The sequence below is a fragment of the Eptesicus fuscus genome, chromosome 13 (genome assembly GCF_027574615.1).
Source record: "Eptesicus fuscus isolate TK198812 chromosome 13, DD_ASM_mEF_20220401, whole genome shotgun sequence".
Lineage (NCBI taxonomy): Eukaryota > Metazoa > Chordata > Mammalia > Chiroptera > Vespertilionidae > Eptesicus > Eptesicus fuscus.
Window position 1 is genome coordinate 21,684,871 of NC_072485.1, and position 14,139 is coordinate 21,699,009.

At 44.4% G+C, this 14,139-nt stretch overlaps 1 protein-coding gene across 1 annotated transcript in view; it reads left to right on the forward strand.

The window, feature by feature from the left end:
- Positions 1-14,139, forward strand: part of MAML2 (mastermind like transcriptional coactivator 2) — a 350,306-nt gene that overhangs the window by 230,611 nt on the left and 105,556 nt on the right. The window contains 1 exon segment of the mRNA XM_008149191.3: positions 10,755-12,281. Within this exon segment, the coding sequence (XP_008147413.2) occupies positions 10,755-12,281 (1,527 nt within the window).

Here is a 14,139-nt window from a genome sequence, read left to right on the forward strand (position 1 = left end):
TCAGGGGTTTGGGGCACCAGCCCCCTATACAGTCAGAAATCTGAGTTAAACGTTTGACTTCCCAAAAATTTAACTAATAGCTTATTGTTGACCAGAAGCCTTACAGATAACATAAACAGGCAATTACCACATAGTTTGTGTGTTAAGGTATATACTGTATTCTTACAATAAAGTCAGCTAGAGGAAATAAAATGTTATTAAGAAAAATCATAGGAGGAAAAGTATACATTTACAGTACTGGACTTTATGCATACTGTAAGTTGATGCTGTCTGTTTCCAAGATGAATCATCTTTCAGTACCTGCATCAGTATTGTCCTATATGATACAAAACACTTACATATCATACATATTACTGCCACAAGACGTAAAAAATAAATATAATGTGAAAAATAAATTCATATGTATTTAAAGGTATAATGACTCATGCATTGATAACAAAGAACCAGCAATATGATTGCTTTATGGTCGCCTCATGTAATCAATACACTTGCTTCACAGTGGTAAGATAATCTCAAAAACTTTTTTTAAATATATTAATTGAAAAAAATCCACATATAAGTGGACCCACATGGCCCAAACCCATGTTATTCCAGGCTCAACTGTAATATAGCTGTACTGTGGGTATGAGAAAGAGATCCCTTTTGTTGCTATGTGGAGAACAGACTGGGGTGGGGAGAGGAAATATGTAGGGTCAGATTTGCAGAATGTAATGCAAGATACTTAGTAGCCCCTGTGCTTAAAGCAGAGGGGCCCCGAAGAAGAATGAAGTATGTGATCTGAGAGATAGGGACTTTCAGTTCTTAAGTAAGATAAACCACCGAAGGTGAAGGTGAAATGCTGACATGGAATTATGGGTGGCTGTGTTTCATATTATTTTACAAAAAGGTAGGAGCTCTTTAGTAGCTGTGTTCAATCCCCAAAATAACTAGTAGACAACCCTGGAATGTAATTAGGCCACTCTCTTTGCTATGTAGGTTTTCCTGATATTCAAATTGGCCAAAGTTTGGGGATTAATCCAATTCCCACCAGCATAAGGAAAGAATAGCAATTTCTTAGAACAATTATGATTTCCCTACCTCTCCAGTATAGCTCAGCTCTGCCACGTGACCACAGCTCTAGATTAGACAGAGAGTTGCAAAGAATCAGCCCTGTGGTTTACAAAGGGGGTATGGTTCAGAGAACCATAGACACCCCATAAATTGACTCATCTAATGTTACTGACTGCCCAATAAGTCAAATCATCAGCCAGTCAGTGAACGCTTCCCTCGGCTAGTGCTGGACTGGGCTTGCGGAATTAGATGAGATGCACAAGGTACTACTCTCTCTGCCACTGACTTCTTGGAATCATATGGAAGTGAAAAACTCACAGACCTTAATCCATTACCCAAAACAATATAAGACAGAGAGTGCTAAAATCATTAAAGCAGGAAGGAAGAATATGAGGGAACATAGGAGGGGAGGGCCTCACTGAGGAGATGGGCCCTGAGCTGGGCCCTTTAGAATGAAAGCTTCCAGCCTGGACCCTCCAGCGAAGCAGCAGAGAGAAGCCACTTGATTAATGAAACTGAATACCTTGTGCATTCTGCTGAGGAGGACATTTAGAGATTTCACGAGAATTGCCAACATTTTAGACATAGAATTTATTTTGGATTTGCTTTGATATATTTTGGGCAAAAAGTGAGTCATGGTTAAAGTATTTTATGCACAAAGTAGCTGGGTTTTTCGGGCTTTTATAGAATATTCTGTTCATTTTTTTGTTAAACATCGAGGGTCCTTCTCTGAAAGATGGCCCCTGCAGACCCGGCCTTAAGACGATTGCAGCGACTTGTCGGGATCACTGAGGATATAGGTGCAGGGTAACCACACTGGTTGCTACTGAATGAAGCTGGAATGACTTTGCTTAAGGGAGTAAACAATATGGGGAAATAATTCCACTTTGAACTTTTTCATTTACTCTAATCAAGTGTAATCTAATCTAAGACAACAAGTTTCGTTTACACTGTCACTAGCAGTATACCTGACAGAAAATGCCATGTTTATTTGCCTATGTGGGGGCTCTTTGTTGCGAGGGAGCCTTCCTTTCCGATCTTTCTCAGATGAGTCCTCACTCGCGACAGCTGTGATCCCATGCTCCCTCCTCAGGGCAACTATTCCATCGCGCTGGTCCTTTCTGGTTGTTTCCAGACAGACTGGCCAAGGCCTTTTAGTTTTTATTCGTTCTAACATTTATTGAGACCTGTGTTTTAAGACCAATTTTCCAGGCTCTTTATGTGCTTAGTCCTCACAACGACCCTGACAGAGAATATATAGTCTCCCAGAACATACACTTGGTGCTAAATAAATATCTGTTGAGCAACCAAAGGACTTGTATGCATGCATATGAGCATAACCAATGGACACAGACGGGGAGGGGGATGAGGGCATGTGCTGGGGGCTGGGGGGAAAAGGAGACTTATGTAATACTTTAAACAATAAAGAATTTTATATATATATCTATATATATCTATATATATCTATATATATATCTATATATAGATATATATATAGATATATATAGATATATATATATGTTGAATGAATGAGTAAACAAATTCCATTTCAAAAATGACGACAAACCCATTTTGTTATCTTCTTTTTGCCTTTGCCTAGATCAGTGGTTGGCAAACTCATTAGTCAACAGAGCCAAATATCAACAGTACGACGATTGAAATTTCTTTTGAGAGCCAAATTTTTTAAATTTAAACTTCTTCTAACGCCACTTCTTCAAAATAGACTCACCCAGGCCATGGTATTTTGTGGAAGAGCCACACTCAAGGGGCCAAAGAGCCACATGTGGCTCGCGAGCCGCAGTTTGCCGACCATGGGCCTAGATCATGGCTGGCACATAACAATCAGGATGGTAGAGGGAAGTGTCACCCTAATTAGGTTCAACTTTGGCCTCTCCTGTTAAAAAAAAAGAAAAAAAAAAGAGGTGCTGCTCTGAGCTGGGAACACTGCTGGTGCTTCCCATAGGCCAGTGATGGGCAACCTTTTGAGCTTGGTGTGTCAAACTTCGCCAAAAAACTGAGCATAACTCGGGTAGTGTGTCACTTTGAGGAAAAAACATTATTTCGCAAATGTTTCATCCTCAGGAGCAGCAGATGTTTCATCCTCGGCATGCGGCCGCCTCAGCGGCCACGTGTCATCAGAAATGGCTACGCGTGTCAGTGCTGACACGCGTGTCATAGGTTCACCATCACTGCCATAGATGGTGGCTAATCCCCACGAAAAGCCCATCGCACAGGTGAGCTAAGTGACTGGCCCAAGCTTATCCAAGAAATAGGAGGAAAGCAGCGTTTAGATCTCAGGCTTATTAGCAGCTGAATTCCATGCTCTTCGAGAGCCCACAGCCTCCCAGTGAGCTTGGTAAAACAGGTGTCTACTTCTCCGAGGCAGTGTTGCAAGGGTTCCCTGATGAGTGTGTTTCTGAGGCAAATTCCTACTCTTCTTGTTACTCTCTACAAGCCAGCCATTGAAGAAGCGGGGTGGGGAGGTGTTAAAGAAATCTTGAATATGGGAGCTCTTGGCATTTAGTGTCTTTAGAAGGGCAGTATGCTGGTGTGTTTTCTCTACAAAGATCCTGAATTTGCAGTGATCTTCCCTATAAAAATTTATGGATATTAAAATGTATTGTTTATCATAAAGAATAGCTACTTTGTTGGTTAAAATATTCGCATTTCCTCAGAGCCCAAGCCTTATGGAACAAAGTTATAGAACAAATTTTCTGGGTAGATCTAATACGTCTTCCACCAAAAACAAAATGAAACAAAACAAAAGGCTCACACTTATTCTTGAAGGAACAAAAGTGGAAGGTACTAAAAATCACACAGGAAAGTCGCCTTCCTCCCCTTCAGCTCCAGGGCGTGGGGCAGGGGGTCGGCCTGGGGGTCAGCGTTGCACCCCGTGTTTGGAATCTCATCCAGAGGCTACACACCACCTTGAGTCCAACACAAAGCTTCATGCGCCCTTCCCTTTTGGTTCACATGGATGGCGATGAGCTTTCCTTGTGGTTCCAGTTCTCGGGGCTTTCTTTGCATTCCTCTGACTTCAGGATTCAGACAAAAAAATGATCACTCAAGCAAAACTCTGGGGCAGCCATTGAATGACTTATGAATTAACTATGAAAACATTCCTCACAGCCACAGCCTTCTTCTTACCATTATTTTAAAGCTCAGTAGTTAGAAGGATCCAGCTTCCCAAGTACTGAGATCAACCAACAAACTACTGTTTGAACACCTAGAAAATGCCCAGCACTGTGGTAGGTGCTGGAAGGAACCCAGGTCAAGTTCAGGATACAGTGTCCACCCTCAAAGAGCTTAAAATCTAGCTGGGCAAACCTATATCCAGACAAAAAAACGATACCTCGCAGTACAGAAAAATAAGGCAGCAAGCTCAAGTGCCACATCAGAAGAGGGAGCTGTTTGACGTCTTCAGCGAAAGCCTTAACACCCCATCTGGTGTGCTTCGGGGCGGGAGAGGCTGGGACGAACGCTTCCACCTGTGGGTACTGTGCTGAGCTGGAACTTCCTGTCCCGGGATCCCAAGCATTTTTACTTCAAGAATCCGATCAAGAGTCATAAATTATTTGAGGGTTTGGTCTCCTTCTAATGTTCTCCATTCCCAACCCTATTTCTAAACGGCCATGAGGAAAGTTTATAGATGAGGGGACCAAGATGGTCCCCTGAGGATCTTGGCAGTGGCCGCTTTGGTTCTTGTGTGGATGCATCGTTGAGAAAGACAGAAAAATATGTGACCTGTGGACTGAATTGTTACCTTTGTGTGGCATAGTCCTTGTTCCTAGGGCAGCATAAGAGACAAAGAGTGCATTTATTTTGTGGAAAGGAATAGGGGGCAGGGGATGAAACAGAAACCAGAGGATTGTGCAATAATGGCATCTTTAAATCCCTCCAGGAAGTTTATGTTTCAAGTCCTCTGGAAGAATAGAGCACAGCTGTTTCAAAAGGAGAGTTTACCGAGGGACCCCAGCCTCGATTCCACTGTGGACTGCATTTTCCTTGTCCGTAGTGTCCGGGCACCTCCATCCCCAGCGCTTGGGGCAGGCCGGCCACTGTGTCTGGACCTGGCCCTGAGCAGGCCCACGCCTTCCCCCAGCAGAGACCGCAGGCCTCAAATAGCACTAAGGTGTTCAAATAGAAGAATGGGAACAAGGACGAGAGTGAAAAGGAAGTTTGCTGGCTCTCATAAAGGAAAGTACAGTGGTCCCTGTGTAGTATGCAAACCAGACTAGACTTGCTGTGTTGAAATCATTCCCCCAAAGAAGCCCTTTCCTTGGATGGCTACTGAAAGGGTGATTTTTTACGCTTAATCTCACAAATTAAACATCATAATTTGGGGGTGCAGATTGATGGTACCAAACAAAGATGCTTCCCCGTCCAGTGAGGTAATGGGAACGTGTAATGTGGAAGTGTTGTGTTCTTTTTAAGCCTCTGCCTCCTGCCTCCAGCCTAATCCTCTGCATAGGTTCCCTCATGCCAGGGATGACTTGAGCGGGTCGGGCTCAGAGCTCTCTCTCTCTCTGGGTGCTCAGTAAATCTTTTTGACTGGCCACATGACCCTTTGTTTCTTCCCTTCCTTATACTGGAGCCTCGAGGGCAATGTCCTGAGCTTTCACCATCAACCTCCAGCCAATGATGTCACTGTTCTCTCCCTGCCATCCATCCCTATGAGTCCCAAATGCCCTCCCCCTTGCCCTGTACATGTGATACGTCTTCATTCTATTACCCTTTGTCTTGGCTGCATCCCCTGCGTCCAGAATAGTGTCAACGTGCGGCAAGTTGAAGGCAGAAAGGAAAGTGAGCAGTGTGGTTAGTGATTAAGGACAAGGACTCTGGAACCAGACAGACCTGGGTTGGCATCCTGCCTCCATTCGCTGTGTAATCTTAATGTCAGGAGCGGCAATTTTCTCACTTATAAAATGAGGATCAGAATGGATGTTCAGAGAGCTGTGAAAAGATTAAATGAGACTCTACACAGGTCTTTATTGTAAGAGTACCTGTCTTAAAATAAGCACTCAGTACACAGTAGTTATTAAATGAGAGCCTTTTGTGAGCATTAGGCAATTTTGCTTTCAAGAGCCCCTTTTTCCTTACCAAATTTAACATTATGTTTTCTGACTGTGTTGGCATAAGGATAAGTATATTGCTATTATATATTAAAACATTTCTTCAGCCTAAAAGCTTTTTTCTTCTGTTTTAAAATAAATTAAAATATTTTAGTGGGCCCCTAAGACTAGTGGGCCCTGGGCACTGTGCTGTCCATGCCTGATGGATAAGCCCCGGGTGAGAGAGGTCAGCCCTGGTTCTTCCCTCTGTCCTTTCAATGCTATTAAGTGCATTCTTGGTTGTTGACTCCTCTGACCCTCTGGATATACACTGTCCTTATACTTCCCCCTTCCTCCATTCCATCCAGGCCACCCATAAGGTCTGCATTGGGCCTCATCCTTCTCAATTCAAACCCATGTCTTCATTCCCCACCATTCCCCTGATTGTCTTATTCTCTTAGGACCACTCTTGGCCTGGTAAGGTGGCATTGAATTTTCTCATAAACTATTTCTCACTAAGGGTATTAATGACTAACTGTGTTCATCCTCTACTGCTAGAATAGTAGCTTTTTATCACAGAACTCTAAGTGGAGAACTGTATATGACTCAATACACTTCAAAGCCATGTATCTGAACCCATAGACATGTTTCGAGTCCTCTGGAAAAATGGTGATGGCCAGAGGGAAGTGGGGAGGCAGGCACTGGGTGGAGGCAGGCAAAGTTGGGGGAAGAATGGGGACATATGTAATAGTGTCAACAATAAAAAAAATAATGTGGCCCAGCCGGCATGGCTCAGTGGTTGAGCATCGACCTATGAACCAGGAGGTCACGGTTCGATTCCTGGTCAGGGCACATGCCTAGATTTCGGGCTCCATCCCAGTGTGGGGTGTGCAGGAGGCAGCCGATCAATGATTCTCTCTCATCATTGATGTTTCTATCTCTCTCTTTCCCTTCATTTCTGAAATTAATAAAAATATATTTTTTAAAAATGTGAACTCTGATGAAAACCTAGAATGGGAGTTCCAAAAACAAAGCCATGTATTTGATGATGAATATTAAGTTCAGCAAAGAAATACTTTAAGGTAAAGGTTGAACTTTGGGAATCATTTACATTGAATTGTTCCAGTAGCTGGTGCCTAATCAGCATTCAGTGGGCCTTGGTGACACAACTTTGATTAGAAGCTTCTACAAAACAGGACACAGACTGTCTCCACAATTCTCTTGATAAAGCATCATACTCAATGGAGTCCTAATGGAATCCCTTTGATTCATGATTTGTCTTCCGCCGCATCACTAAGGAGGACTTCCGCTCCCCATCTTAGTCATTTATCCAGCTGTACCTGGTGGCACTCCCTCAGTGCCTGTAATTTTCTGCGTTCAGGCGGGAAAGTGTTCTCAGAGGTAATCCTATTTATAAAGAAGGGAACTATGGCCCACAGAAGTAAAATACTAGTAACTTGCCTAGAATAGCAAAGCAACTTAATGCCATGTCAGGACTGGCTCCCAGTCCTCCTTAATACATGGGTGTGGGTACCAGTTACCTCTGTCAGGGCCTATGGTACCATTTACTGCACAGCGCAGGCCCTGCAGAGGGAGTGCTTGGTTTGATTCTTGACTTTATTGCTTACTATTTGTGTGACCTTGAAATGTTACTCAATCTCCAAACCTCAGTTTTCTCATCTATAAAAATGAGGGGTAGGTAAGAAATACAAGCATGTGCTACAGAGCGATGTTTTGGTAAACAACAGATCACACATGGGATGGTGGTCTCATATGATTATAATAAATTTTAAACAAAAAAATTTGCAACGTGGAAAGTAAAGACTGGACTCAACTACGATTTTGCCAGCTCTGGGTGGTTTAAATAGACAAGGAGGCTCTGCATACTGTCCACCCGCCATGCGCCTGCCCACTGCCTGGGCTGGAGTTGGTGAGGGAGTGAGAGGAGCCTAGGAGCCTGCTCTCTTTCCTTCCAGTCCAGTTCCTTTCTCTCTCCCTCCCTCCCACTTTCTCTCTCCTACCTCCATCGCTGAATCTCTCTCCTCCCTTCTCCCTTTTATTATCTCTCATCTCAAGCTTTATCTCTCTGGGCCTATTTCGAACTCTGCTCTCCCTTTCTCTCTCCTTCCCTTCCTTCCCTCTCTCCCTTCCTCCCTCCTTCTGAGATATATTCTCCCTCCCTCCAATGGTGCCTCTATCCACGGCTTACCCTCTTATCCTCCCCCTTTGCACACTTTATCTTTTATAACGTATTTTTATTGTACCTTTTCTATGTTTAGATACACAAATACTTACAATTGTGTTACAATCTCATCCAGTATTGAGTGCACTAGCATGCTATAAAGGAATGCAATAAGCTAAACCATGTAGCCTACATGTGTAGTAGACTATACCATCTAGGTTTGTGTAAGCACACTCTATGATGTTTGCACAATGATGACATCATCTAACAACACATTTCTCAGAATGTGTCCCCATTGCTAAGCAACAAATCACTGTAGTTTCAATCTCACAGGTTTGTTGTGAGGATTCTTAGGGTTGTGAGAATCCAGTGAGATTACTCCTACAGAGACCTTTGCACAATGCCTAGCACACAGCACTTCATAAATGACTGGTATCATTATTGTTATTATTATTATCACTACTGATACAACCCTTGCTAATTCTATCACTGTCTCTACAATCCTGGTGGCTTGGAGAAAGTGCTAGCACAGCTTCCTAGAGCATGCACTGCACTGCCCAGGGAGTGGCCACAGCAATGGGAGAATCTGGCGGAACCGGTTTTTCAAAGCAGTGGAAAATAAATCAAAGGTGGTAACCCAAACCTGGGGGAAAGAATGTATCCCTTTGTTTGTTCTCTATTAGTTGTGAAAGAGCCTTCAACATGTATACTGACAGAAATCAATGTGGCCACTCTTGAGGTAGCATGGCTGAACCTCTTTGGTCTGTGCTCTTTCTGACCTCATGAGGACAGACGGTGGCAACTTGGAGCTTCTGCTAAATGTGGTGATGGCTGATAGTGTTCTTTGATGACCTTGCCTACATCCGTGAGTTGACAAGATTAGGAGTCCAGAAACACTCAGAGAAGGGAGCGGGGAGCTTCACACCCGGTACAAATTATACCCTACCCCTTGCTGCACATTGCTCATCACTGACTGTGAAGTCACATGGGACTTCGTTGAGAGTCTTAATTGAAAATAACAGAAGCCCAACTCATATAAGCTTAAGCAAAAAGGGGGATTTATTATCAAGATTACAAAGTATATCAAGGACGACAAGGAGAGTTGCTGAGCTGACCTGGGATTGAATCAGGCCCCTAAATGCTGTCACATCTTGTGTCTCTCTACTATGCTTCCTTGTTCTCTCTATGGACTTACTTTCTCTATGGCCCAGGTGGACGTAATGGAACAGCAGCTCCCACGTTTTGTAAATCACTGTGCAGCCACCCAAAGAGAGCCATGGGATTACCAAGGAAGGAGCTGATTGGCTCAGCTTGGGTCGGGTTCCTTTCTCTGATTACCAGTTAGCAATGGTAAAAGGCAAAACATGGCACACCTACCATAACTATATACCACCTGTGAATGGGCCAAACCACAGAGAAAGAGTTACTGAAACAGGTACTGATGTCAAGAAACATCATGCTCACATTTGGCTCTGTGCTGCATCCTGGCCATCCCCAGATTCCTCATCATTTTAGCAGAGATCCAGGATGTCTCTGTGCTCACTTCCCCCTGCCCGCTCTCCTGGGAAAACCCTAACCCCTTACCATGCCAATTCCAGCATTATAATATAGTGGAAGTGACACAGGCTTTGGAACTATACAGACCGTAAGTTAAAGCCCAGGTCTAGCACTTCCTAGCTGTGTGACACTGGGCAAGTTACTTAGCCTCTCTGAACCTCGCTTTACTTATCCATAAAGTAATACACATCTAATCGGTTGATGCAAACACTAAGGAAACAAATCCCCAGGGAAATCTGTGCTGAGAGTGTCTCATATGATAAATGATAAAATCATGGTTTCTGTGCACCCACACGATGTTGCTGCATGGGCCCAACTGCAAAGCCACAGAATTATAGGAGGAAGAGTAGATGAACGTCAGATAGCATATCTCCTTGGGCACGACAATAATTCCAATACTTACTCAGAGGATCATAGCAATGAAAGGGTTGAATCTGTGGGGGGGAAAACACAACTAGAAATTGTATCCCAGCTTTATAGTTTTCAGTGTTTCCCAACTTGGTCAAAGTTGTGTTCATGCCAGTCGCCTGTAGGTATGTGGGGTTATGTGTACATGCATGTGGAATATTTTGACCTACAAGAAAAATCAACAGCCCTTTGGGGATGCACTGTAGATGTTACCAATAGCTCCTGATGATCTATGCAGGATTCTTCATCCATTGGCCTATGTCGCTATCATGGAACCACAGTGATCTCTGACTACTAATTGATCTGCTCCTCCAGAAACATTTTATTTTGTTCTGTTTGTGCTACTGCGAGTTTCATCATATTTCTAGACTCGGCTTCATTGGTGCTTCTTTTTTAATTCATCCTGTGTGTAAATGGAAGGAACATTTAAATATTATGTCGCTTTTGATAAGAAGCACATCTGGATTCATATCTCATTTTATCTTACTTCCCCTCTTGTCTTTCAGCTCCAGGGTTCCTTGAAAAGAAAACAGATAGTCAACCTGTCTCCTGCCAACAGCAAGAGGCCCAACGGCTTTGTCGACAACTCCTTCCTTGATATCAAAAGAATCCGCGTCGGGGAGAACCTCTCTGCAGGACAAGGGGGTCTCCAAGTAAATAATGGACAAAGTCAGATTATGTCAGGGACCTTGCCCATGAGCCAAGCACCCCTGAGAAAGACTAACAATCTGCCTCCCCACACACATTCTCCTGGCAATGGCATGTTTAACATGGGCTTGAAAGAAGTGAAGAAGGAGCCAGGAGAGACTCTGTCTTGCAGTAAGCACATGGATGGCCAGATGACCCAGGAGAATATTTTTTCTAATAGGTACGGAGATGACTCCGGAGAGCAATTGATGGATCCTGAACTGCAGGAACTGTTCAATGAACTGACCAACATATCTGTTCCTCCTATGAGTGACCTTGAGCTGGAGAACATGATCAACGCCACCATAAAGCAGGATGATCCATTTAACATTGACTTGGGTCAGCAAAGCCAGAGGAGCACTCCCAGGCCCTCCATCCCTATGGAGAAGACAGTGATCAAAAGTGAATACTCACCTGGTCTGACCCAGGGGCCATCGGGCTCTCCTCAGTTGAGGCCCCCATCAGCCGGCCCTGCATTCTCCATGGCCAACACTGCCCTGTCCACTTCCTCCCCAATTCCTTCAGTCCCTCAGAGCCAGGCTCAGCCTCAGACAGCCTCAGGAGCAAGCCGGGCCTTGCCAAGCTGGCAGGAAGTGTCCCATGCCCAACAGCTCAAACAGATAGCTGCCAACCGTCAACAGCATGCCCGGATGCAGCAGCACCAGCAGCAGCAGCACCAGCCTACCAACTGGTCAGCCTTGCCCTCTTCCGCTGGGCCATCTCCAGGTCCATTTGGGCAGGAGAAAATCCCTAGCCCTTCTTTCGGTCAGCAGCCGTTCAGCCCACAGAGCTCCCCCATGCCTGGGGTAGCCAGCAGCAGCAGCCAGTCAAAAGTCATGGCTAACTACATGTACAAGGCCAGCCCCTCGGCCCAGGGCGGGCACCTGGATGTGCTTATGCAGCAAAAGCCTCAGGATCTCAGTCGAAGTTTTATGAACAGCTCGCACACGGCCATGGAGCCCCGTCTTGGCAACACCAAGCCTTTGTTCCATTTTAACTCAGATCAAGCAAACCAACAGATGCCTTCTGTTTTGCCTTCTCAGAACAAACCTTCTCTCCTACACTACACCCAGCAGCAGCAGCAGCAGCAGCAACAGAGCTCGATGTCAGCTCAGCAGCAACAGCAGCAGCAGCAGCAACGACAACAGCAACAGCAACAGCAGCAGCAGCAGCAGCAGCAGCAGCAACAACAGGCACAGCAGCCACCCTCTCAGCCCACCCAACCTCTGTCAAACCAGCCTTTGCTAAGGTCACCCTTGCCACTTCAGCAAAAGATCCTGCTCCAGAAAATGCAGAATCCTCCCGTCGCAGGACTGGGTTACCAAGTCTCCCCACAACACAGACAGGTAAGGGCTCTACTACTCCAAACACAGAGTTCCCAGAGACCACCGGTCTTGGTCATTGTGCTTTGGTTACCATTATGTTTGTGTTGGGACAGGATCAAGACCACAGAGAGAGCAGTGGTTCTGACGGATCCATATGAAGACCTCACGGGGGCATGAGCTAGTATTTCTTTGTAGGGCGTTAATGTCATTGGGATCTGTAGGGATCATAGGCTCTTGCATATTAAGAATGTTTCATTATAATCCATGCCTTTGGTGACAGGTCCAGTTGTCAATCAGATTCTGATATGCACGTTGTTTATGCCTTCAGTCCGTAAATTGGTCATTAAGTCAACAAGTACGACCTGAACCCCTACCATGTGCAAGATGTTGTGATTATGCTGAGTGTTGACATAAGGCCACACGTGATATTGAAAGTATTTAACAACTAGTTTACACCCATACCAACCAATTAAAATGTCTAAATGCACCACCCATCATAATAGATCCTGCTGTGACTCCATGTTGTTGCTGAGTATCAACCTTAAATTAGACATGATCCTTGTCTGCAAGCACGGCCTCGAGAGGGAGACAGACTTTAAAGACTATCATTTTATGAGTGGCACGGGGAATGATGTGAGAGCACAGTGGTTGGGTATCTTACCCAGCAAAGGGAAACCAGGGCAGGCTTCTGGAGGAGGTAATGTTGGAGTTAAAGTTGCATGTTAAAGGATGAAGTCATCATGATGATGAACAATAACAAAAATCTGTGGTTACCTTATATCCTGTGGTTAACATAAAACAGGGATTTTATTCTGCCCCAAACATGTATATTTGAATAGTATGAAGAAATAGCTATGTATTTCCAGAGCACATACTGATGAGGAAGCTCTAGTTCTTAGGGAACTTGAAAGAGGAAACTCTTCCTGGAAAAAAAGGAAAGAAGGAAGGAAGGAAGGAAGGAAGGAAGGAAGGAAGGAAGGAAGGAAGGAAGGAAGGAAGGAAGGAAGGGATAAGGGAGGGAGCTTGAATGTTGCTTTGTGCATGTAATTTGACAGGTCTACATTAGTGTCCAAGCACAAAGACAACAAATTACATGTCAAAACAGTATGTTGGGACAGCACAATGGCACAGAGCCTAAATTCAGTCCCATTCCTAGAGTAGTTTTCATGGTCACAGCCCAGAAAAGAATGCCACAAGCACCACAGACTGTGGCCAAGCTAACCTTTGCACTAGATGTGAAAAAACTAGACTCAGCTAGGATTCTAGAGCTGTGTATCAAGTAAAGCTTTCAGTTCTTATTTATTTAAAGAGTGTTCTATATTTTAATCGTAGATTGTGAAGAATGGACTTATTAAGAGTCATGTGTATATTTTAGAAGGTTCCGTTTTTAACATGGGTAGTTTGGGGATCATTTAAAAACAAATGGTACTGTGGAACTACTTTCTCAGTTACATGTAACCCTATTGATTTGGATGAATTTAGGTTCAAATTCTTACCAACACTCACTAGGTACGTGACCTCAAGCAAGTCCTCTAAGCCTCAGTTTCCTAACCCTTAAAATTTATAATAATATACCCTAGGTTTTTTTAATAATGAAATGATATAATTCTTAGTTTAGAGTCTAGAATAAAGTTGGCTATTATTGTGGTTATCATGGAAAGAACCATCCTACCTAATAAAAGGGTAATATGCAAATAACCATCACTCTGCTTCGCCCACGATTGGGCCGGCGGGAGGCTCTGGGGCGGGACTCGGGGTGGCCTATCAGCCGTTGAGAGGCGTGGGGGGCGGGACTCGCGAGTCCCACCCCCTGCGCCTCTCAACGGCCAGATCAGCCACCGCTGAGGGGGGACCGATGGGGCCGAGGGGGGACCGATGG